The sequence below is a fragment of the Micropterus salmoides genome, unplaced genomic scaffold, assembly GCF_014851395.1.
Source record: "Micropterus salmoides isolate LMB-PRFRI ecotype aquatic unplaced genomic scaffold, ASM1485139v1 Ms_hic_scaffold_6, whole genome shotgun sequence".
NCBI lineage: Eukaryota > Metazoa > Chordata > Actinopteri > Centrarchiformes > Centrarchidae > Micropterus > Micropterus salmoides.
The window spans coordinates 25,402,546-25,428,922 of record NW_024044348.1 but is presented as its reverse complement, the minus strand read 5'-3'; the positions used below and the strand labels follow the sequence as shown (position 1 = coordinate 25,428,922).

At 41.9% G+C, this 26,377-nt stretch overlaps 1 protein-coding gene across 3 annotated transcripts; it reads right to left on the bottom strand.

The window, feature by feature from the left end:
• Window positions 1-7: 7 nt before the first annotated feature.
• On the bottom strand, window positions 8-25,224 carry ahctf1 (AT hook containing transcription factor 1). 3 transcript variants are annotated; one of them, XM_038702115.1, is made up of 40 exons: window positions 24,996-25,224; window positions 22,374-22,500; window positions 21,790-21,940; window positions 21,470-21,572; window positions 20,657-20,837; window positions 20,227-20,434; window positions 19,768-19,884; window positions 19,573-19,657; window positions 19,282-19,432; window positions 18,792-18,924; window positions 18,297-18,478; window positions 18,097-18,158; window positions 16,793-16,921; window positions 16,520-16,610; window positions 16,190-16,279; window positions 15,793-15,933; window positions 15,396-15,500; window positions 14,155-14,251; window positions 13,824-13,947; window positions 13,659-13,715; window positions 13,229-13,375; window positions 12,849-13,039; window positions 12,509-12,653; window positions 12,215-12,346; window positions 11,836-11,983; window positions 11,401-11,551; window positions 11,190-11,291; window positions 10,494-10,638; window positions 10,189-10,404; window positions 9,222-9,831; window positions 8,912-9,100; window positions 8,260-8,359; window positions 7,728-7,849; window positions 7,301-7,617; window positions 5,090-6,985; window positions 4,350-4,623; window positions 3,840-4,010; window positions 3,667-3,755; window positions 3,413-3,501; window positions 8-1,245 (listed from the first exon to the last, which is right to left on the bottom strand). In XM_038702115.1, exons 2-40 carry the CDS (start codon window positions 22,492-22,494, stop codon window positions 1,047-1,049), a joined length of 7,761 nt encoding a protein of 2,586 aa, XP_038558043.1. In that variant the 5' UTR covers window positions 22,495-22,500; window positions 24,996-25,224; the 3' UTR covers window positions 8-1,046. The 3 variants fall into 3 exon arrangements, with proteins under 3 accessions (XP_038558043.1, XP_038558045.1, XP_038558044.1); XM_038702117.1 differs by having other exon boundaries at window positions 4,350-4,593; XM_038702116.1 differs by lacking the exon at window positions 24,996-25,224 and adding an exon at window positions 24,236-24,381.
• Window positions 25,225-26,377: the final 1,153 nt, after the last annotated feature.

Sequence of the window (26,377 nt, the reverse complement as noted above, 5' to 3'; positions counted from 1 at the left end):
CCAGAAGTAGATTAGTATTCAAGCTTTACCATATTTATCAAAGAGCAGTCATCAAAAATAAAGACATTCTACATACATTCATCAGAAAATAGCCTATGTGTCAGATGGTGGTTGCCATAAATTTAATTAAACAAGCCTATTAACATTTCCCCAAACAGTTTTAAACACCACCAAACCGCTGTGCAAGTCTTTGTTTCTTTCACACTATACAACATCCCCATGACACACACACACAGTCCAAATCTGATGACAATAGTACACAAGTCTGTGTCACAGAAAATCTCCCTAATGGACTGAAACTTTAAGACTATGACATAGGCAGTCTGATTAGATGATCAAATGCATTCCAGACACTTAAACTTCAAAATGAACATAATTCTTTAAGATTTATTTATTAACTTTATTTGGAACATAGCAAAAGACTATATACAAATGTATCAGTAGAAATATTTGATCTCCACTGGGTTGGTTGCTTTTCTGCTTAAATAGAAAAGACAGCAGGCCTCGTAATCTTAAAAATAAAAGAAAACAAAAAAACAAACAAACAACAACCTTAAAATAAAAGAGAATGTAAATAAAACCTATTTATCAGAGGCAGGTTCAATTCAGTCTCTCTGGTTTTATTAACGGGAGTTTCTAGAAGCCCACACTGATTGCGTTCCCTTGTGTCATTCTGTGCCCAGAGAATTAAGATGATTACGAGGAGCGCCGCAAAATGTCCAACACAAAATGGCCACAGATACAATATCAAGTGAAACCACGTTAGTACGAGCAGGACATGTAAACTCTAAAAATATAGTCCCCTCTCACACTGCTACCCACCAGTGTGTTTTGTCCCAAAAATATATTTTCATGCCCACACTGCTTGTATTTTATTGTCCTACAGGGAAGTCAATGTACAAAGACCACAGCAGCACTGTGAGGCATTTGAGGAAATAGAACCATCATAAGTTTAGGCATACACGTTTATTTGACAGCTTCGGGCCGAGTCGGTTCAGATCTTCTGGTGGCTGTCTGAGGTTCACTCGTTCAAACCACCGACCTCCTTAGAGTTTCTTCCTCCGCGTGACAGGTTTTGTGAAAACGGTGTCCATTATGCGTTTGCGTCGAAGGTTCATGCTCGAGGTTGGGGCCTCTCCCTCCTTAACCCTCTTCTGTGCTCGTGGGAGTGGATCAGCTGGGCTGGGCAGGGGCGAGATCAGCTCCACCTCTGCTACAGGAGCCGGCTCCAAAACGACTTTGGATCTGAAGGTGGAGAAAGAACAAAGTAAAACCTAAGTAGGGAGAAGGGTTGCAGCGATATCCGGTTTCACGATATGAAATGTGATGGCCATCATACCATAAACATTTGCTTATTACCAGTTTTGTAAAAAGATAAAAAAAACCAAAAAAAAACCCAGAATCTTTCCGACTGGACTACCTTGTCAGACTGCAATCAGCGTCACACGCATGCAGCAGTGTAGATACATGTCAAAGAGAGGCGACTCAACTGATCTCCATTTGCCCCGTAACAAAGTAAAATCACTGGCTGGGATTACTTTGGGTATCCAAAACGTGTGTTGTCCAGGAGGATGAAAATCCAACATGTAATAAATGTGGACGTGAATTGGCTGGGGGAACGCATCCAACACGTTTGCCCATCTCTGCAAACAACCTCCCTCTATGCAGATCAAAGTATGTGTCCCATTTAAAAATTTAATTGCTAATGAACAAAAATAAAATGTGCCATCTAATTTATTTTCCACATTCTGGCTCTATATCTTGACACACTGACCCGATCTGACCCACACACATGCAAAAGTTCCCTGCTCATGGGGCTGACATAAGTGAGTGAGTGTGAGTGACCATTTCTCACTATTTAAAGATACATTATAAACCAAACAATTAGGGCTGCAGCTAACGATGATTTTAGTATTCAAAGCTTCTACAAATCATTTCAACGTTTCATTGATGCGTCGTTTAAGAAGTACTTTTGCTCCCGGTAATGGGATCAGCTGTGCACGTTTATAGGTGATATTTATTGATCCTTTTGGAAATTCATAGTGTGTCACACAGCAAACATCAGACCAAAACCATCAACAGACCAACAACCAGACAGCTGCTTTACAAACACAAACATCACTCGAGTGCTATACAAGTTATACTAAAGGCTCGTGCAGACTACGCGACTCTCAGCGTCGGCCGTGCTGTTAACACTACACAACTTGCCGTCTTGTGACGGGAGTCTTGAAGTCGTTGTGGCGTTCACACTACGTGACTGATCGGTGACAGGGGGTCACACACTACACGAGCTGACAGTGGCTGTGTCACCCGACGCTGGTCTCCAAACCATGTTTTGTGAAGAAAACACACGTGAAATATGAAACTCGAAATGAGCGATCCTGCACACGAAACAGCTGTTGTTTGTTATTATAAAGATAACAGTTATAAAGACAAAGAATATGGGTGAAGGATGGATTAGCACACACAGGTAGCAGGGATTGTCTGAGCTACACAGAGAGCTAGAGCAGAGTTTAAAGGTGCAGCTCCCAACACCCAGTTAACTCATGACAGTGAGGTTACAACTCACACACGTGTGCACATTTTCAACTGAGGTCTGCAGCTTACTTTGGCTAGCCTTCAACTCAACAATCAATCATGATTTCAGTTAAACGCTAAAGTTGCTGTTACCTTGTCTGTGGTCCGCTGGCAGAACACCGGCTGCTTTCTGATCAGGTGCCGTCGTGCTGTTGCCGAGGCGACATAAGTTTCGTTTTACGGTGGACTGACGGTAACATTACAGAGTTTCTTGAGCTTGACATAGTCACAATCTTTGGACACTTTCTTCTTTGTCCCTCACCATTTTCTCCACTTTGCAAACAGCGCCATTATAATCACGTCGTGTTCACAGCGTAAGCACCATGTGCGACAGTAATAAATGTCCGTGGGATGCATTTTAGTAATTGATTTAATTGATGAATCTTTTCGGCCCTACAAACAATTACTCAATTTATGGGGAAAATAATCAGCAGATTAAACCAAAATGAAAATAACTTAGTGGCAGTTAGATACAAAACTACAACAGTAAAATCCCACTTCAACATTAATGCATGAGTAATAATAATCTAATGACGTAATATTTAACTGTACAACAGTGACGGGACATTTTCTGCATTGTATATTACTTAAGGAAAAGATGTGAATACTTCCTCCACCACTGGTGCTAGCATGTAAACTAACATGCTTTAATTATAATAAAGTTACATGATTATATATATATATATAAAAAAAATGGTGAAATACTCTTTTCTTTGGCCCAAACAAACAGAGCTCAGTGCAAACTGATTTATGTCACTGAAAAAGTATAAAAGGTATTTGTCGTATCCTCAGTCTTAGGGGTCCATAAGATTTTCTTAGGGAAACGTGATCTTACTTGGCTGTTCGTTTGCCTGTTTTTCTGGATTTAGAAACACCTGCTGCCTTCTCCACTTCCACGTGATCTTCTTCTGAGGCAATTTCATCCTGGAAAAGGGTTAAAATGTTTGTGTAAACATGCTTCAAAGGCTGGTAACAAACAGAAGACCGAAAGCAAAAGCACGGACCAATATTGCAAAACTGACTCACAGTAGAATACTCTTGGTCAAAATGAGTTTCAATCTAAAAAACAGCATAGACAGAAGAACTTACATGAGGAGCAACAGAGGCAACTTTTCTCCTACTGCGAGTGACGGGCACCGCAGACTCTTCACTTGGCCCAGGAGCCTCTGCTCTATGAGCTGACACACAGACATGACGCATGGTTAAAACCATCAAGGATAAATGGATGGTAAGGCATGCTGGTAAACGGATACACAGCTCACCTCTTGTTCTTCTTCGCGAGGGGGAGTAGATGAACGAGTGCTCGCCTGGATTAGACTCATCGGGTTCGGTGACCAGGCCATCATTCACAGGAAGTAGCGAGTTAACCTGCTTCACTGAAGACTTTGTGCTCGTCTTGCCGGTTCTTACCATCTTGGTGACGACTACTCCTCCTGTATAACAAAGAGTTCACACTTATTTACACTAACATTCATGTCGGCACATTTAAACTTTATTTTGAGATGTCTCACAGGAAATAAATAGTACAAAATATTAAAACAATGTGTCATGATAAACAGATTCCAGTGTGTTTCATGCTCCATTACAGCTTTTAGTGTGTTAACAAAGCCTATAAGTCAAGGTAGGGTGATGAACACCAGCTTTCATTGGGATTGTCTCAGAAGTACCTGTAGCATCACGGCCATACTATCATGAGTTTATTTTATTTATTTATTTGTTTTGTATTATTAAATGCAGTTTTAATTCCGGTCCGTATGCAACCTCAAACCTACCTTCCTGCTTCTCTTCCTCATCCTGAAGCCTCTTGATGAGGGCATCTGCGACAGGGGTTTCAGAATTCACCTCCAACGGCGAGTCCAATAAGGGAAGGTCTTCCTCAGGGTAATCCCAAAGTTTGTTTCTAGTTGGTCGAAGGGAGTTGGTGCGACCAGCATTGCTGTTAAGTTGAGGCTCGAGTAGAGATTCACCTTCTGTAACATTTTCACTAATGGTCTCTCCTCTCGTCTTCCTTGCATTCTGAGGAAGTGATACAGGAACCAGTTTCACCTGCGAGTATTAAATGTCGTCAATGATCAGCAGTGGATGGATCGGTTTTATTAACGTGTAATGTGGAATAATGTAAAATGGACGACTTGGTGAAACTGAAAATGATATGGAGTTAAAACAAATCATTTTATGGAAAGTTGTGTGTCAAATACATTAGTCATTTAACTTTTTAATGTCCAACAAAAATAGCTTAATATTAAGCTGATGATACACGGAGCAACGGTGCTGGGCAATGTTGTTGTCTATGGTAATGACCTCTTCCCCCACCACTCCGCCACCCGCCCCGCCGCTATCCGTTCAAAACATAGTTGGACAAGCAAGACTGCCCAGCAACATTGCTTAAAAAGTTGCTCCATCAGCTTTAGATGATGGTGAACAAGCGTTACATTTTTGGTATGTTACCAACAGTAACATTATCTTATCTGACAACTTTCAGCTTACGTAACATGGAAAATTGAATCCTTACTTGTGGATAAATGTTTAGGGTAATCTGGTTGGACTGTCGAGTGGTCCTGCCGGGGCTGGAAAGTTTTTTGTTCTCCTCTTCCTCTCCCAGCGGAGCCAGCTCTGACGATCCCGTTTTAGTTTTCCTGGAGTTGCATTTGTGAGGGGATGCAAAGGCCTCCTCCTTCTCTTCTTTCAACATCTCTAACGGTGTTGATACCACCTCACAGCTACTCAGGGTCCTCCTGCTGGACCTCCTCGGAGTGTTTCCCTGAGTGGCCCTGCGTTTGGCCGGTGTGGAAGTCCTGGAGCTTGTCTGTTGAGAAACCTTTGTATCTGTGACCTCATCTTCTTTGATATCAACCTCTGCGGCTGCAGACACCTCCTCACTATTACTTTGGGATTTCTGGCTGATCCTTGTTGAAGCGGTCCTCTGGGAAACCCGCCGTCTGGCTGGAGAAGAGGCCTTGGTTGATGTAACTGCAGTGTCATTATCAATGGCCTCCACCTCTTCAATCTCATCTTGAGGACGCTCCGGCTGAGCATTGCGAGTACTCCTTCGAGGTGTGCTCACTCGGACTTTGATTTCTTTGTTCTGTTTAGTTTTTCTTGGTGTACGACTAGGTGAGGTGGGGACAAGAGTGCTTGTTCCTGCCTCCTCTACTTTCCCATCCTCCTCTGCTTCCTCCGGAAGGGGAGAGATAAAGGTAACTGTCCTACCTCTTGTGGTCCTCCGTGTTGGGGTGGAGGGAGCTTTCTTTTTCCTTTGAGAAGTTGGGGTCTCTGGCAAAGGCGGTTCCTCTGCCTGGTTATTTGATACAGGTTTCTCTTCAACATCTTTATGTTTTCTTGGTCTTCCCTTGGTACTTTTTTTAATTTCTTTCTCCATCTTAATTTCTTGCCCATCATCCTCTTCTGTCTCTGCTGAGGCTTTGTGGTCCTGCTGCCTCTCCTCCAGGACAATAACCGCCTCTGCACTGGGGGCCATTTCTGTGTCCATATTAACAGGCCCATTCTCTTCTGGCTCTTCCTGGTCCTCAGCAGGTGTTGGTTTATCCTGGTCCTCAGCAGGTGTTGGTTTATCCTGGTCCTCAGCAGGCGTAGAGGTGTCGTGGTCCTCAGCAGGTACTGGACCGTCGCGGTCCTCAGCAGGTGTTGGTGTAGCGTGCAGTTTGTCCTCCTCTTCCATCTCCTCCTCAGCAGCATCTTTCTCTGCCATAGAGTCATCCAAAACTGCTGGGAGAACTCCAGATGGAGTTGACTCAGAGACTGAAAGACCTGCAGATTCAAGATCTTCAGCCAACATTACTAACTCTGCTTCCCTGTCTTCTTTAGCAACCTGTGTCTCATGGTTTGGGTCAGCGTTTTCAGTCTGTAGGTCAGCGAGCTGTACATGTTCTGACGCTGTTGGTCCACCTACATCAACTCCATCCAACATGTCCATCTCTTTCCTCTGGTCCTCTTCAGAGGTTTCCCCAGACACGGGAGGATCCTGATCGTCTGCGCCCAAAAGAATGACCTCAGGTTCGGCCACATGTTCATCACTAGCCTCTAAAGGTTCATCCACTGCTGGAGATAGGGTGGGAGGGTCAGAGAATTGCAGATCATTCTCTATAGGCAGAGTGTCAGCCTCTTTTTCCACATCCTCGTCCATATCCAGCATCAGAGAGAAGCCGCTTTGAGATTCAGACCTCGGGTCACCTGGCACGACCATTTGCTGAAGCTCAGGAAGACCCAGCTGACAAGGGTCCACCAGGCCGTCCTGCCCCTCCATGAGCTCCAGGGGTACGAGGAGAGTGGTAGAGGGTTTAAGCTCCATGTATGATCCTTGCTCTTCAACCTCATCTGCCTCCATCACGCCTTCATCTGCCCCGAGTCTCACCATCACCACCTCACCCTCCATGTCCTCCTCTACAATCTGTAAGGAGCAAACATGCAGAAGTTACTTGTTGATTTCATGCTGATTAATCATTTAGTCTATAAAACGTCCGAAAATTCTGAAACGGTCTATCTTTCCAGAACCAAAGGTGACATCTCCAAATGCGTCGTTTTACTGACCCAAAGTCGAATATCAGATATTCGGGTAACAACACAATATAAATCTAAGATAAGTAGCAAATCCTCATATAAAGAAGCTGGAAATAGAGAGTTTTTGGCATTTTTGAAATTGTTGCAGACAAATTTTCCACGTACTGACTTAATTGACTAATCATTTCAGCTCTACATTTGTTACCTTCATCTCTGTACCAGGTGTGATCAGAGAGAACTCAGCAGCCTGCTGCTCTGACAGACTTGGCAGGAAGTGCGTGTGTCCCTGTTGTACAAAGACTGAATTGGGTCGAAGGGGTGGCAGCCTCCCATTACCCTGGACCTCCTCAATGATCTCCACCTCACTACCAGAGTCCTCCTCCTCCTCTTCAGCTTGATCAGACTCCTCCTCCTCTTCTTCCTCCTCTTCCTCCTCCTCAGCTTGATCAGACTCCTCCTCCTCTTCTTCCTCCTCAGACATGGGGCTAGAAAGCTCTTCACTGTCGTTTAGGCTCACAACAGCTACGAGACAAAAATAAAGAACAAGCAGTGAAGGAGAAAATTTATAAAATAGCACTTTAACAGTTGGAGCACCAGTGGTAATGTGCCTGTGTGTGCGCAATCTTCCTCACAGTGGGAGTCGGTGCCAGTTGGCTCGGAGGAAGTCACAGAGACAGTAGATTTTTGGCTGATGGACACTGGGGGAGCTTCAGCAGCTGCCTGCTTCTCCTCTTCAACCTCATATTGTGGCTCACTGGAAGAAAGGAAAGTGAGATCTTTTAACTTGTGAAAAGCAAAATAACAAACACAAGCAGCTGAAAAGGCCAGGAAAGGAAACAGGTACACAACATTTTCATAACTTCAAACCAAATTCCCATATTTATAGTGATATAGTGTAATGAAGGTTTGTTTTAATATGGACTATTCCTTCAGTGCATTTTAATTTAGACATACAAACCCATGGCAATCTATGACTATTGCTCAGGAACCAAAACAAGAACCAGGTAAACCACCTGAGTTCCACACCCTGAGTTACCGAAAAGACACTTTGCTGAAAGTTTCAACCATTAGAGAACAAGCTATAAATCTGTGATATAATATTACAAGATGGTGTTAAAGTGAAGAGATTTCTAACTTTGGTTGTAAACAGAGAAGGTAACACACCTGCTGAAGGATGTCTGTGATGCATTGTGGATTCCTGAGCGGGTGAGTGGAGGAGACAGATCACTGCCAAACAGATGTCTCTGCACAAACTCTGTCAGATCTGCAGGCAAACAACACACAAATTAAGAGTCATTATCCATCTTCGACATAACAGGCACCAAACGACCATAACGATTGTTTTCAAATTGAAATTGCGATTTGAAAGAACGCAATTAGCTAATTGTGAAGACGGCGATTAAAATGTAGGTTAATAAACAGCATCTGACCCGTTTTAAACAGATGCAGTTACAAATTCATTCCGTTGTCATCCTTGTGTGACAGACATGCTCGCCAATCACAAGCGCCATGCGCCTCCTGTTACAGTCCTACTCACCAATCAGAGTGGGCACAGGGCGTGCACCTTTTAGGCAATCACATGTGCAATTCAATGTGCTTTACATAAAAATAAAAATAAAGGTTACAACAACAAACGAAACTAGAGGAAAACGTGGAATAATGGCGTCAGCTGAACTCACACTGGAGTGTTTCAGCAGCGAAGCGTTAGCCTACCCTAATATATTTTACAGTTCTACCATTCCCCCAGAGTTGTGTCTAATATGAGGCAGTAATCTTGTAACTTTTTACAGTGTAAATGAATCATTTGAGAATGGACCTGTTGCTTGCTCCAGCTCCTCCTCTGGTTCAATTGTGGGTTCAGTGGCTCCAGATGGTTTCAGATTCTCAATGAACTCAGTGGGTTCAGTGGCCTCTGACTGGACGTCCTGTCCTGCGGCTGTTGCTGGTTGATCCTGATATCTGACCTCAGTTCCAGACTCTGTGCTCTCAGTTACCTGGTTACAAACTAGCAGCATACAAAATGTGTCAAGCAATGTTTCAGAGAAGTGTGCTGTGAATATGCACATGAACATTTTACCATACATTTCTGAATGAAATAAATAAAGCAAATGCAGCACATGAATTACATTGGTTGTGGCTAGACGTCTCCTCTTGGTCGAGAATTGCAGCATCTTCTTGTTCGCCACTAGACTCAACATCCTGCTCTTTTTTAGCCTCCTGTTCAAGAGATGTCTCCATCACTTCCTCAAATATTTCATCATCCTTCACCCCTTCTTCATTCCGCTCTAGATCCTCTGATGCCAGGAGAGCTTCTTCTGCTTCTTCCTTTTCAGTTAGGCCTTTTACGTTCACCGTCACTTCCTCCTCATCTTTCACTGTAGCTGTATGTCCCTCTACTGCTTCCTGCTCCTCTGAGAGAGGTGCATCATAGTACTCCAGAGTGGTGTCTGTTGAACGGACAGACACCTGGCTGGTGTCAAAGCTCAGGTTGAGTTGTGCTTGCGTTGCATCTGATGGTCTTCTTTCTGCAGCGACTTCATGGAGGGAGGATGACTCGCTCTCAAAGCATCTCAGCTGTGGTGAGGGAATACCACCTTCTGGAGGAGAGAACTTTACACGAGGTTGTTCTCCTCCATCCTCTTCCTCCTCAGCGAGCTGTGAGGACCAGGTCTTACGTGTAGCCTTGGATAGCGTGGGGCCTCTGGTCAGCAAGCTAATCTCACTGTCTGCTGCCATCTAGAGAGGAAAACAGAAGTTTGGAAGACAATTTCATTATAAAGACAAATCCACCAGCTAAACAAAGAGAAAGACCACTGATGAGAAAGAGGTGCTAATACAGACCACTAAGCACAAGTTAGGTAGCAGCTCTAGAGCAAAGTGATCTGTTGATTAGTGGAGTATTGCATATTGTGCATAATAATCTGTATTGAAGAACACACAAGAACCAAGTAGTAACTACACTTCTTTAAGGTAACACGCTAAAACCCATCCAATGAGCTGCAGAATGTGATGCTGGCCCAAAGAGTGTTTTTCTTTTTATGTGCGAGGTGTCTCAAGAGTCATCACACCACTCCTATCTAGTACTTGGTTTACCCCATTGGTCCATCGGATGCCCTTCACTGGTTCAGGAGATTCTGCCTCTTCATTGAAGGTGATCCGGGTCTCTTTGCTGCGGAGCGGTGGGGTGATGGAGCGTCCTGGAGAAGCAGAAGGAGTGGCGACAGGTGTGGGCCTCAGGCTGCTGCGCAGGATGGACTGGGGAGTGAAGGCTGAGAACACAGGGCCAGAAGCAGCCAAGGCCCGAGCTCGCTGAGAGAACCAAAACATGAAAAGTGTAAGAAACAAAATACCAAAATGCTCAAGGAACACAAATAAAAACTCCTTATTGGTCTACCCACCTTGACCACCTGTGGTGTTTGCAGCAAACTGAGTTCAGGGGCCTTGCTGGTGCTCTTTGGAGAAACCCAGGAGCTGGGAGGTCTGGGAGGGCTGAGAAGAGGGCGAGGGGTCTGACACGAGGGGTGAACCACCAAGTCAATCAGCCTGGGTCACATTGAAGACGAGAAAAGGAATGCATCCATTACTTCAAGATGTTGTCTTAACAAAACTCTGATGTGCATACGTGTAGCTTTATGGAATATAAATATTAACATTCAAATATTAAGATGTAGATTCCTATATTGTATAAATGCAAGGTTTTCCAAATCAGTGTCCTACACCTTAGGTCAGTATAATGCATTTCGCAGTTCCATAATATGGCTTAAAGAGTTTGTTGCTGTGAGGTCTCTAAAAATATAATATATCAGAACTGAGAAAATTTGACTTTTACACTTTAGGAGGCGCCTTGCTCAGATCTGTCAACATTTATTTTAGAATCAATTACTAATAGTTAATTTTGAGATCTTTATAATATAAGGGTCAAACTGGTGTCTGGTTATAGTAAAGATTAGTCCAAGTTCAAAAAACACAGATTAAACTGTCCTGTGTCAGAGGAACATCAAATAAAAAATATTAAACAAGTGTATAATTTCCTGTTCAAACTAATATTTATGGTATGCTCCACTCAAGCTAACATGGAGCTCTTATGAGGGTACCTTGACTTTCGTTTGGAAGTCATGGTGATAGGAGTTCCCAGGAAGGGGTCAGGAAGGGCCATGGAGGAGCACTTGGGGCTCTGAACAGCAGCTGCCCTGGGGCTGGCAGAAACAAATTTGAAAAAGGTTAGAAAATAATTCAATTAATCAAAAATTATATATAAAAAAAGAATTACCTCTGTGATACTATTTTGGTAATATTTCTGCTCACCTCTTGGCTGGGGAGGACTGTGGTGTAGCTCCTTTGCCTAACCACACCTCTTCTATCTTGGTCAGGACATTGTTGATGAAGCCAGCCCTCGACATCACCTTCTCACTGGCAGAGCGCTTAGTGATGGTGGACAGCGGCTGTGGCCGAGAAACTGGAGACAGTGTGTAGATATGTTAGTTATATTTGTAAATAATGTTTTTTTAAGATCATTTTCAGATTAAATTAAAACAACAGATTTAAAACAGACACTGTGGTTGCAACAACAGACGAAAGCAGAGTATGTAATATATCACTGGAACATACTGAGCAAGTGATTTATGTGAGTGTGGGTTAAGAAGTTTCTGTTAAAATTTTGATACATCTTCCTGCTCTGAAAACACGTTACCAGTTGGGCAAATTGTAACAGGCATGAATTCAAGTTGAGTGCCTCCTTACCTTCTCTGTGGATGGCATATGTATGCTGGTAAGGCTTGGATCTCTCCATCGCCAGTTTCCTCTGGACTCTGGGCAAAACTTTGCCATACTGATCTAGTATAGAGTTTCTGGTGTTGGATCGTTCTTTAAGCTTTGGGTCTCGCTCATTCTAGGAACAAAGAACAAGAACAAGTGATAATAAATCTTATGGAATTTAAGTATCTCTATTTAACCACATCATGAATTTTCATATTTGTACATTGTGGTTCATAGTTTAAATGACTAAATTGATAACAATTCACGAGTACATCCGATTGTGAATATAATATCACATACTGTTTATGAAGACAATTCTGTGATGATTAGCACAATACTTTGTGTATGTGTGCGTCAAACATACCACCAGGTTCATTTTGAGACTGTGGTTAAGCTGCAGGGCAGGAATGTAGTTGGCCTGCTGAAGGTAATGAACCATCAACAGTTCTCTGTTCTGGAGACCCCCTGTACCCTGGAGAAACTTCTCCAAACACTCCTGAAACACAAACCCAAGAACCACGAGTTTTAGGCATCTACTTTATAATCCAAAAACATACAGACAAATTAATATACGAGCATATAATACGAGCGAATAATGGATGGTTAGGGTATTACAAATCCCCCAATGTAACCACATGTTCACTCATCTCTCTCCTACCTGTTCAGTGATGCCCAGGGGCAGTTTGAGCAGCTCCTTCATGAGGCCCAGCTCCTGGCAGCTCTCGTACAGGAAGCCCAGCAGCTCACTCATGTTGAGGCGATTAGAGTGTTGCCGAAGTAAGGACCACGACTCTATAAGACACCTGGAAGAAGGGCATACCGGCTGGTTTTTAAAGGTAAGATAATACATGTGCAAGTAAACTAATCAAGGGCTGGCATGGAATTTTGTTTCCTAACACAAAAGCCAATTTTTTGTCCATGATTCACAGTTGCAAAACTATTTATTGAATGTTTCTGCTCGTGTTCTTGCACACAGAGTGCTCTCCTTTTGCTCTTACCTGTTGCATAGCAGTACAGACAGGCAGAGTTTGGCCTGGGAGGTGGATGAAATTGGGGGTTTTGTAACATGGAAGTATCGTAGAGCCACTGAGTGTTGACCCTGGCACATCAGGGCTTGCAGGACACGCTCGTGCTGCCACTCAAACTGACACTGAGAGGCAGCTGGATGCAGCAGGAGCTCAAATGAACTCTGAATAGGACAAAAAAGAAAATAAGGTTTAAAAAGAGCTAAAACCTTAGAGAAGGATTGTATTATAAAAAAGGAGTCATGTAACAGCTGACGTTCCATTTAAATACAATAGAGCTATTTTAACTCTCTGTATCCAAATTTGCATCCTAGGGAAAATAAAACGGCTGTCACGTGTCAATGTGTGTGTACCTGGTGGTCATGATGGTCCAGTAGCCAGAGGCCTTGTACTAGTTTCACCAGTCCAATAGGAATGGCAAAAGCTGTAGGGAAAGATTCCACTGATGCTCCCTCCTTATTGGGGAACGAGTACATGACGTCCAGCAACAGGTAAATCACCTGGGACAATAGGTCAAGGCTCATACAACCAGTAGGCTTCATTTACATCTCATTTACAAAAACAACAAGGTTACAAGATTGTAAAACTAATATGTAATGAAACAAACAGGGTTACAAAAAAAAGTTACATTTGGGGGTTTTTGTGTGTAACGTTAAAACAGTGAATGTATTCCCTTTTTTAAAAAACGGCTAAAGAAATAATCCCTGAATTCTTAAATACTGGAGCCGGCCAAGGCCGACATGAACATGACCTGGCATTTGGGCATTATTACTTGAAGGATACAATTGCATGTTTGGCAGCTTCATCAATGCTGTCCAGCAGATAAATGTCCAACAAGGCCTGTGGATCAAAGGTTTAGAATCAATTCTTTACATATTGTAAGAACTCAATTCAACACACATTGGTACAAAATAAATGAAATTAAAAATAAATACATTTAATGCTTACATGCAGTGTAGGTGGAGGGTATTGCCCTGTCCCACCCTCATCCCTTTTCCACAGGTCTGTCAAGCGTTCGCCACACTGGCCAACCAAGCCGTCAATCATCAGGCAGTCTGCGCACCACTTGCCCCTGAGAAGGCAACAGCAGTCAGCATTGGATCAACTTAGACCATCCTCATCAAGGAAAAGGTGAAAACATACAAAAGGTTTGGGATACTTGATGAGTAATTTTAACATCTTAAGCCTCAACTTTTGATGAAGTAAATGAGATAGTATTTGTGAAAAAACATTTGGAATTCATGTTAGATTTATTTGCTTTCAAGCAAACACTACTCACTTAGCCAGCCTGGTGAGCTCTTCTCTGCGTATAGTATAATAGTTGCTGATGACTGAGTGACTGTAGAAAGGCCTGGAGATCTGGAGAGCGTCAGCGTCTGGGGGGTGGGGGGGATAAAACTGAATACAGTGACATTCAAAAGTTTGGCCCCTATAATTTTATGCAGCAATGACTTGAAGAAACAGACTTGAACCAGACATTTCTGTAAATGTTTATGAATATTTTCTTATAGCATCCACACTTGGCTGGCTTGGATGGCTACACCTCTTGTAGCCTTCTTAAGGCATTTCTGTTCCTGATTTAAGAATTTTCTCCACTCTATAAATTGCATAATGCTTCTAGTTTAAATATATCTCCAGGTCACTCGAGTCAGTGACCTAAAGATATTCAACCTAGAGCTGTGCGACATGACAAAAAAAGTCATATCCCGATAAAGATATATATCCCGATATAGAACATTTTTTGTAAATTCAATAAAATATCATGAGTTACTGACTTAATTTCCAACATTAACTTGATATTTCTCTGCATTATAAAGCAGGGGTAACTTATGCGATTATGGAGAAATCCAGAAACATGACATATACCATGATATAGAGTGAACAACAAAATAGCAAGTAATGTAATGTTAGCAAGGTTTTGGGTTAACAAACTGACGCTACTTGCAGCTGCATAGCTACCGAGAGGACTAGACTGTCCCAGAGCAGCACAGCAGCTCAGGACTGTGATACTCACAGCTCTCCTGCTGCTATAGCTAACTGCCTTTTAACGTTACCTGACACACACACACACACACACACACACACACACGCACACAACGGCTGGAACTGATGGAATAATGTTGCGTGGCTCAACAGACTTCTCTCCTGTTCAGTATTATCCAGTTATGAGTAAGCTTCACTCTCCTCCACATTTGTTTATCCTGAACGCAAATTTATTTTCCATAAAACAACAGCATATGTGGAAGAACGGACCGTGGTGAAGTTAGTTTCAAGTTGGATATTATTTTTAGGTTGGATGTTCGATAGACGTTGCATATCCAACGCCCTCGAATTTGCGACAACGAAATAAAACGATAGAGCATAATTGTTAACGATTTTTCTATCGTCAAACGATAGATATCATCATATCGCACACCCCTAATTCAACCTGCTTCCAACTTGTTTATTCACCAAAATTGTGTTGTGTAAATGCTGGAAACAAAGGTTTCCCAGATGATGTTTGAGCCAGCAACACTTTACCTGATCCTTCAGGCAGTAGACCGGTACGACAGAACCAGAGCACCACCTGGGCGTACTTGCAAACCAGACTGGACACCATGTTCTTGTTAATCAGACCCACCAGACCTACACAACAAAAAATATAACCAAAACCTCAATAAATAACTACAAATGACTCAAAACAACAACACAACAGATGCTTTATATTTTAGCTCAAAGTGTATCAAACTATAAAGCCGTGAGGTGTTAGATGTTATTTAACTGACATCAACACTCAGTAGACAATAAAAAACACTGCTATAGTGTTTCATTATAGTTTAGCACAAATAGGAATTAAAAACAGTGCTGGCTGTTTCCACTGACATCACAGGGAAATTTAACACTTGCACATGTGACTGTATCTGTGTGGATACCGCACCTTTTTGTGTGAGCTCCTGAGCTTCACTGAGCAGACAGTGGAAGATGCTACTGAGGTTACCGAGCAGTCTCTGACTGTGCTGTAGCAGCTGCATGGTCTGAGGGTCTGTGAAGTTGGATGAGCTGTCAAACAGCGGTGCACCTAGCGGATAAACAAGCACAAAAGGAACAGGTGTACAACATAAATTTATAAAACGGAAACAAAGTTGCAAACAGCATAGAATTGGGAGGAAACAGGAGGAATTTAGATCACTTAAATAATAAATAATTTACAATAGCAACAAATGGACAAGGCGAGCATTTCCCATAGTTGGTAAATAATTCTGTACTGTAAAAGTCTGAGTTGGCATCAGTTAAATCAATGAATAAAAACAACATGTATTTATTTAAAAACATACAGATGCCATCCAGTTCCTCCTTGGTCTGGACTACTTTGTTCCAGGCCCAATCCAGGATGTATCGCAGGTTCAGTGCAGAGCCTGGCTGTTCTGTTTAGGAGGGACAAAATTAGAAGCATTAGATTTGACGGCAGGGCTGGTGGCTGCAACATGTATGCAGAGGAACTAAGTAAAGATTCAAATTACGATTTAAGTGTATGTCTGTGTAAGATGAAGCTAAATAGGGCAGCACTGAACGTCTTCACCGCATCCTTGCCATCATGGGTGCAATGGGTTTGGGTAGGCAGTTTGAGAAACAATCTGACAGTTAGTTCACGTATGACTCCTCACCTTCTGCAGTCCACTGCTTGATACAGCCAGTGATCATTCCCAAGGAGCTGGTCTCCACCGCTGTAGACAAGATGGCATCCAGCTGCTCCTCCTAAAGGCCAAGTTAAGTGTAAAAATTAATATCAAAATGTTAGATTTACGCATTGCTTTGTAAGATTTTATTTACTGTGAAGTAAAAGAGGGAGAACAAAAGCGTCAACACCAGTGGCTTTGTGCGTCTGTGCGAACAGGTGGTTCTGGAGACCAAGATGTCGTGCAAGGACATGCGTGTACCTGAGAGAGGCTGGAGGCCTGGGTGTCAGCCAGGCGAGATGAGAGTAGGCCAGACATGAGGCAGCGAGAGTAGCTAGTGGAGATGATGTCACTGGAACAAGGAGCAGCTTTCTTCAAAAAGCTCAGAGTCTGGTGTTAAAGATAATCGTGAGGTTTAAACAAGCCTACGTCCCCATTCGAGTCATCTTCACATATTTAATTCCTACCTACATGGTAATTATTGCGTAGCCAATAAACATATCATCTCATGCTCATGCTTATTAAAACACAAGGAAAAGGCTATGGCTGTATTCGAAACTGCATACTAGGAGTACGTACTGATTTGGACTTAATGTAGTATGCAAACAAAAGCAAAATCTGCAGTATGCCAAAAATACCCGGAGGGTGTACTGATTTGGGAAAAATCTCCAGTTTACATCGGACCAGTCTACCTCGCATACTGTGTCCCACAATGCAAAGCGATAGAACTGTAACAACAACCGGACTGTTGTGTGGAGGACAACCACAGAACTTGTTTTACAATTTTCACACGCTGTTTCATCATTAAATCCACTTCTAACAAGTTCTGAGGCGAGAAATCAACAGTTTAGATTTCAAATGTTGGACGTTTTAGGAAAATTGTTGGTCAATCGAGAATTTTACGAATGAACATTTTCGAGAGTCGAGAAGCTTTGCACATGCGGCAGAGGTTGTGATCAACAACATTAAGTAGTTTGAAAGGAGACTCTTGTTGCTTTATTATCATCATCATCATTATTCTAAATAGACATTACATTATTAGTGTAATGTTATAGTTGTGGTTACATTACTTGCTTTTTATTTGCCTTTATTTTATATAATTCTTATTAATGCACCAATATACCAAAGCAAACATCTGCTACAGATCGGCTGCAGCTTTGTTCTCCTTATATAAGATTAAAAAAAAAAACAACAAAAAAAACAAAACGTTTTAAGCGGTACTTAAAATTAAAATACTCCTATTGTTCAGATTTTGAAAACTGAAACTGGCTTAGCCTGGCCTAGCATACTGCAAAATAAATCAATTTAACTGTTTCATACTGCATACAGTATGCAGTATACAGTACATACTGCGGTTGCCAGTAGTATGTAGTGGGCAGTTCCGAATACAGCATTTGTCCCAATAATATAGAAGAAAACCCATGTAAACTAAAACACAGCTTGAAGTTTCCCCAATGTATTTCTATAGTCACATATTCATTTATTATAACTGCATTTGGATTTAATGGCAATGAATGATAACGTTAACATTTGTATGATGAGAAAAACAACCAGAGGAAACTTGCCTCTTTTTGATACCCAGAGCAGGTTAAGTGCACGATTCCAGAGTTGAGCAAGCAGGTAGAATCTGTAGCATGAAAGGAAGAACAATAATCTGTCAAATTATACTTCTACTACAACCCTGGGAATATCTGCACAACAAATTCCTGAGCGTCTCTGGCTAGAGTCTCACAGAGATTATTTTACATTCAGTGCTTACACCTACCAAAGTTATATGTGGTGGGGTTAAAGTACTGTTCTGGTGGGGGGCAGGTGAAGGGCAGGCCCCTGCTCAGGCTGCGGTCGTGCACCACCACATCCAGGAGGACGTGCGCAGACACCATCTGCACCACTGGGTCCAGAGACCAAACTGCCAGGTAGGGACAATTCTGCAGCGACTCCCCCATTCTGATAACAACACACAAGTGCAAGTGAAATGCAGTGACACTGAAAACCATCCAATCATAATAATCATTCCAATAACCTAAGAAAAAGAGCACACCATTTTCAATTCGTTATTATATCTAGGCTCACAAACCAAATATTTACATACAGTATACTACAATTTGTGCTGGTACAGTTGTTCTAATTGCCATCTGGTGTATTCCTTCAGCAATTACCACATTTTAAACCAGCCACATGTATAATCCTTCAAACACAGCAGGACAAAAAGGTTTCAGAAAATATACTATCAAAATAGACAGTTAAGTGGCCACTGTACCTTAAAGAGTCTGGCATTTGTGCGTGGTACCAACGGTTGATGTCAAAAACTCCAATGTATGTAGATGGAGTACCCTGACCATAGGCCTTCACTTGCCAGCTGAAGATAGACACACTGGTGTCTGGAGATGCAACTGAAAATGGGAAGAACTGTGGGTGAAGTGGACATGTAGATACAGTACAGAATAAAGCCCTGGATACACTTGTTTTTTAACAATGCAGGATACGCGTGGCAGCCATCTTGCGAACGCGTAGTTAAAAGCAAGTATATCCAGGGCTTAAAAGAGGCAAAGAGTAGGACTGTTCACAATTAGGCAACAGAACAACTTTTAATGAGAACACATAATGGTATAGCTTATAGTTTTAAGATTCCATTTTTCTAATACGACAACGATGGCAATGTCAAAGCACAAAGGATTCAAATTTGATGGAAAATGCCAAAGCACTGCTCTAATATCTTCTACAAGTAGTCTCAGGCATAGCAGGCTTACCTTCGTTCATGCTGTCATCCCTGTCGGGATGGGGTCTGAACTTCTCGATGGTATGGCAGCTCAGAAGGCGGGTGTTGGTGGCCTGGGCCCTGAGAGGGAAAGCTGTGCCACTTAACTCCTGACTGTAACGTTCCTCACAGTACTCCAGACCCTGAGCGAGGAGAATAAAACAAGGAAGGTAAATATACATTACATATACTGGCACTTACACAGGACCTGCATTGTAAAAAAATTCATTAAATGAAGTGAATAGACCGTGTATATTGTAGGAATCTTGTTTGCACTACAAACCTCATAGAGGATCTTCCCAGAAGCTAAACACTTCCTTTCACTGAAGGCGAGCTGAAGCAGATGGAGGCTGACCATATCTCCCTCACTGTGTGGGAGTGAGGAAAAAAAGAGCTAAGAAAACAGACAACAAACCAACCCAAAAAAAACAAACAAACAAAAAACCACTTTGCCCAGATGGATTACTTGTTGACTTACAGTTCCTGAGATGACTGGACAGCCCAGAGGTAGCAACAGTTCCTGGGATCATTTTCTGGCTCCTGGAAGGTGAAGGCATGCACCGGCACCCTGCCACCCTCTAACTGGGAGTGGTATCTACGTTTGAGAAAAAAAATAAAAATAAATGTGTGCACATACAGTTATATGAAGAACATTTAAAATGTACCTATCAATGGTACAGGATTACATTACATTACAGAGGCTAATGAATTACAGACTCTTAATTTCTTTCTAATCTCTTCCCACTGTATTTTTAAATGTAGTTAATCCATGTAAAATGAAGTGTATTATTGTAGTCTTGCCAGCAAAAATATTTACTCGACATGACATATAGTCATTAAGCAATGTGGTCTCATTTCAAAGAAAAGGCTATACAGGATTGAAAACAAAACATCTTCCTGACTTTCACAAAATAAGTCAGAAGCAATTTCAACTCACTCCTTCTTTAGAGCCTTCATGTTCCACAGCTGTAAGTATCCATCAGAAAACCCCACTGCCAGCTGGTTGGTCCTGGAGATGTACTGCAGAGCTGTGGCTCCAACTCCACTGGGCCCGTTTAGCTGGAGACAAAGATGTCTGCCCTGTCTGGTGCTGACTTCTCTGAGCCTGGGAATCTCTGCAGGAGATTTGGTCACTACCTGCAGGTCTGAGCGCATACAGGAAAACACAAGAAAAGTACTTCACCTAAGGGAGGGGTCAATAATGTACCTTTTTTTAGGTATGTAACCGTGTTTTTACCCTATGATTATAACATATGGTGTGCAGAATAGGAGAAACAGATCAATTCTCCTCCTTTAAATAAGGCCGTTTGTATGAGACAGAAGGCAATCAGACACAAATCCAACACTTCCACATGCTAGCTCCTCACCTGAAGCCTCCAGTTCACTTTGACTGCAGGACAGGTCGTCGAGACAGAGGTCCACAAGCAGAACATGACCAAGATCTGTTACTACGGCGGCAATGCCAAAAAACCAGCGCAGACTCTGATGAAGATGCTGGGTTGAAGTGCTTGCTCCGCCGTAACTCACTAACGGCTCAATAGCTGTGATCTAGACAACAGAGAGAGTTGAAAGAAGAAAAGACAGACATGTTCAGGTTTTGATGGACATGATACTTGTAGTATTGCAAAGAATTGGCTAAATCGGATAGTGAGACAGTGAGTAAGAAAGTTTCATTTAAATCCTAAATTGTGACTCTGAAAAAGAGAGGGACAGGGCTGCGCAGTGAGGGAGAGAGAGAAGCAAAGGCTGGCAGGACATTATGGAAATATTAATTAACTCAACATCACACTATATCGGTACACCTCATATACCGATATACTGCCCAGCCCTAATTGACAGGTTGCCGAAATGTTAACATGTGCTATGTTTATGTCTTGTTTTGTGTTCATCGTAAAGCAATGTGGATTAAGATTAGCTGAGATATGTTCCAGATTGCATGCAAGGGTTGTGTTAAGTCGTTTTGCTTACAACACAAAGACACAATTCTTAATGTCAGCAATAAGAAATAAAAATCTAATGTCTTTGAGAAATATCTTTTGTACTTCTCACTCACTTTGTATACACTAATGACTGAACCAATTTATGTTTGCAACTCCACGATACTAGACTTTAGATTCACAAGCATAAAACTCTCTCTACCAGTTAAGAGTAGAGGGGACCCTGCTGCACCGCCAACTCACCCTGCCTGGTATAACCACAGCTTTGACCACCCTTGACAGTCCCAAGTCATAAAGACAGAGCACGCTGCCCTCTGTTTCCTCAATGCCAACCAGCAATCCAGACCTAGTAAAATAAAAACAGTAAAAAGGAGTTGACATTTGATATATACATTTAAAATCTTTCTTTGTAACAGATTATAGAAGCTGTCCAATAGCACTCATCACAAGTTTTGTTTCCATTGATTACAATAAGATTGTGAAGCAGTTGTAGTGCAAAGTAGGAAAGAGTGCGAATAGAGTCAAAGAGTGACAAAAAAGAGATAGTGAAACACAGCTCTGACCGTTTGAGCCAGCTGAAGTCCCTGGCAGCGAGGACACTGGGTGGGTGCTCGCCTCCACCGCTGAAGCAGTACGCAGACAGCCGCTCTCCTGTCACCGCATGGACAACCTCCAGATGGGGGCCACAGGCCAGCCAGGCCAGCCCACTGCGGCCTACACACACACACACACACGTGAAAGGTTAGGGTGTTAAGATCTAGGATTATCACCAAGGTAGGTTCCACTTTCAAGAATGAAACAGCACACAATTACTTAATTAAGGATTTTACCAGCCAAGTTAAATGGAGCAATGTAATTTAGTAAATCACTTGTTTTAAACTACACTGTTTCACTTTTGTAGTGAATACTTAAAGTTCTGACTGTAAACATGTTTATTAGAATATATTATTTTGACCATTTCTAAATAACTTAAGGTACTGCTTTAAAAAAAATGAATTTAAAAAATTTGTCACGTTTCCCACCTGGGTGTTAGAAACACTTTGGTGCATTTATTTCGCTCATTAAGTGAGTAGTGATGTGTTTAAACATTTGCTATCGTAACTAAGGATGGAGGGAAGAGGTCATTGATCAGTAGAAATAGGCTTACCAACAGTGAACTTCCCATGTAGCACAGAGTCTAAGGTGATCTCATCCTCTCCCAGAGCATCTACAGTCACTCCTGGGAAAGGCAGCAGGCTGCTGGTCACTTGGGCAGTCAGGTCATGCATTGTTCACTGTATAAACAGGAACACGGGATATACAGTGTGTGTTAGAAACAGCGGCTGGTCAATTTACCCTTCACAAGAAGTTCCCTAAAAATTCTGTAAAATTCTTGCTAGGTTGCTACATTATGTGTTCAAAATATATTATTATTTTGTCAACGTCACCTTGCCCTCGATACATTCTCACTAATTAAACGTCAATAAGTTAAAGTAAAATTTGTGAAACCTCTGAACCCTTCCTACTCCATAAATTCACTTCAGGCTTTATCTGCTCAGACAGGGTTTTATAGTACAAAAGGTCTTTCTTTCAAACACACAGTTGCCCGGAAATGTACTGTCAGCAAGCTTGCTGACAACTGGGGCTGCAACTGGGTTTGCGTTCTAATCAACAACAAGATGACATACTGCTACACATCTGTTTGCAGACGCATGTTGGGATAAAGTGCTAGAATAAAGCACTATCTGAGACATTGGTCAAAGAAGCCGCTGAAGTGTCCCTCTTATAATCCGTCTCCAGACTAACTGACATATCCAACGCATTTTTCCATTTACAGGTCCAGGACAACAACACTACTAAAGCTTAACCGTACAGTGAAGATGATGTCATCACTCATTCAGCTGCACCTTCATGACTTCTCGTTTCAGCAATTTTAATAAATACTAAACTTTTCACAGATCTTTGATTCACAAATCCAATTTACACCGTTAAGGCCAGCCAGGCCCCAAAACTTTGGCCCGCCTGTTTAGCTTAACCTCACAAAATCAGTATAGTCTTAAGACATGTTAAAACATTTTTTAAAGTAGATTTGCTTTTATGTGATGTGTTTAACACTAGTATCTATATTATGTTTTACCCTGTGGTGATTCCTAATTAATTTTTCTTTTACACATTGCTCGATAATTATTTATAATTAGATATAATGTGTAAAATACTAGTTGAGATAAAGCTCTTTCTGATTCTCACCATTACTGACCCAAGCCCGTAAAACTCCCTCAGCCTTGGTATTGTACTAGTGATCAACAAGATATCATCTCCAGCCACGTGGTATGCACTGTGGCGATTGTAAGGCCAACTGAACCTGAATGGAAATGTGTGTCAGTTTCCCAGTGTGCACTATTGGACACCACACTGCCCTCTGTGACCACGATGGAAAAGCACAGCGGATTCAAGTGAACTCCCGCGCAACAAGTCTGTCACTACGCAGCCACATGCCCTGGCGTGAAAAGGAACATGTTGACGTATTATAACAATTACGAACTAAACAAGCCCAAGTTTTGCACTTAAACGCGTCGCCACATTGTTACTGCTATTGAAAGAACCAGATATTCACAACAGTAAATCCAGAAAAAAAAAATGCAGCTTCACCAAATACATCTAGTTAGCATTCACGTGTTAATATTTGTAAGGTTTTTCCTGACAGAAATTTGTCTCTCTCACAACCAAGAACGTTCAAATGTAACGTCAATCGTCAAACGCATGAGCCATGATATAGAAGTTATTGATATTTAAAAGCCAGGTAACGGGCTAACGTTAGCTCGTTCGTTAGCATCTGCAGAGCATAGATTAGCTTCATCAGCTGCAGTTGTTAGCGTGGAGCTAGCTTGACATGATGTAAACAAACAAACGATCGCTTTATTTGTGCAATTTAATGCACGGTTCTTTTAAACACGCGACATAGTACCGACATATGAAAATATGCTAATGTCATTTAGTGCTGAATAATGACTGATTAATTGCCTTACTCACTTTCCTTGGTAATTTAGCAGGCTACCCAGTTAGCTTGCAAGGTCATGCAGGATTACAGTTTACCCGAGTTCACCGTTAAAGTTAAGCTAGCTAACCTTAGGGGACGGCAACAGTTAATTCACTGTTCAGTTACTGCATTTGTGCTTCATCAATCAAGTCACTACAGCGCTGACTAACATTTAATGTTAACCCTAAAGCTAGTTTAATCATCCGGAGAAGAACTCCGGGTTGCTAGCTAGTGTAGTCTGATGTGCGTCGTTGCTACTTTGCTAACGTAAGCTATAGCGATTGCTGGCGTAGATGTTAGCTAACGTTAAGCAGTATTTAGCGTTACGTTAGTTTCTCCGCGACCCACTTTTAGGCTAACAACCAGGAACAACCTTAGCGTTAGTATTTACCCTGACAGCCATCGTCATACTACAATACCCTTGTCGCCGGAGACGAGTCTTGTCTTTGCTTGAATCTGTGAATTTAGCTGGGTAAGGTTACAAGTGATTGAGGTTGCTTTAGCTGGAACAGTGCGAACTTACTGTGGTGTAGTGCGACAATAGTAAACTAACTAGCTTGTAGCTACTGGCAACATCACGGTACAGTTGGCCTTCGTCATAGACTAGTCACGTTTTTACTGTAAATCTTTTGGGGGAATTTAGCCAGTATTAAGAGAGTTTAGTGGACTAGCCTTGCTAGCTCTCTCCCAACTACACTGGAAAACGTGATGCAATGTGCCGCTAGCTGCTACCAACGTTATCTTTACACCTACCTGACTGCTGTTGGCGGCTTTATCAGAGCCACAAATGTTTTGTTGTCCGTGTCGAATCTCCCGATCCCTTCTCTCCTCTGTCATAATCCGCTCCTTTTGAAAGTACAACTCATGCGTAGAGCCTATGTGCGCTTCAACTGACTTAACCAGCATGCGATGCTCCCTCTGACTTCAGGCGTCTACACCTCGAAGCGCCATTTCCACGGCTAGAAAGTGCTCGCTGCGTTTCTTCTTCTCCGGGGCTGGGGCTGGGGCTGACAGAATAGGCACGCCGATGGCGTACTGCTGCCCCTCTCGGTTTAGGGGTAGTTTCTGCCTCAATGCGAAAATTATTTTGTTCAAAAAATGTTAAATGGGCCAGACCTGCTACTCTTAATGCTACTTCCCCACCAATCATAGACATCATTGCAAAGGGGTGATATTTACACCTGCACACATTTCCTTTTGGTTTATCGCAGTCTTTGTTCACAATTGTCTAGTGTACTGGTCCACTTACAAATAAATACTAAAATATATCTACAGCCTAAAATCATGTTCAGTGTCTTATTGGTTTTAAGGGCCCACATCATCAATGGTTTACAAGCAAGATATTTGAGATAGTGAAAGAATAAAATCAAATTAACAAAATGTTTGTATTGTTTGCATGCATAAATGTGACCCTACATTAAGTATACCAACTATACACATAAAATGCCTGGTCTATTTGGAGATTTAAAAATTTATTTCTTAAGTAGTGAAGCCACAACTAGAGTCAAGGACAAGTTTATTGTCATGTGCAGTCAAATGTGAGAACACATTTTTTACAGGAAATGTTATAAGCATGTTTATAAAGTCAAAAGTTAAGACTAAAATAAACTAGGGAGCTTCTCTGTAAGTAAAATGAGACACTTTACACATAATATATAATCAAGACAACAACAATTTAGCTGCCCAACATACATCAGTGAAAACAGACTGGTAGAGCAGAGTAGGATGCCAGTCTAATGGCATCATAATATGTTCATGTTGGCAAGTGGCAAAATACTGAAGAAAAGGAAGTGTGCAATAAAAAAAAAGTACTGTGGGCCAGCTCCAGCTCATTAAAAAAGTGACAACTAGTGTACTCCCTGGGACAAGAAGAACAGATCATATTACTTCTATACAAGCTTCCCATAAAATAGACTTAACTTATGATCACAGTGGTGCAAAAAACTAGACAAACAAAAATGCCTATCTGTGCAGCATGTAGTGCAGAGGAAGAGATGAGTTATGTTTCACTGCCCAGTAGTCTGGTGGTATGGCAGCAGATACTCTTGTACTGCAAACGGCAACAGATTGAAAAGTCCTTGGCAGACATAAAACATAAAATGGATCTTCTTCAGGTGGCGCAATGAAAGATTTAC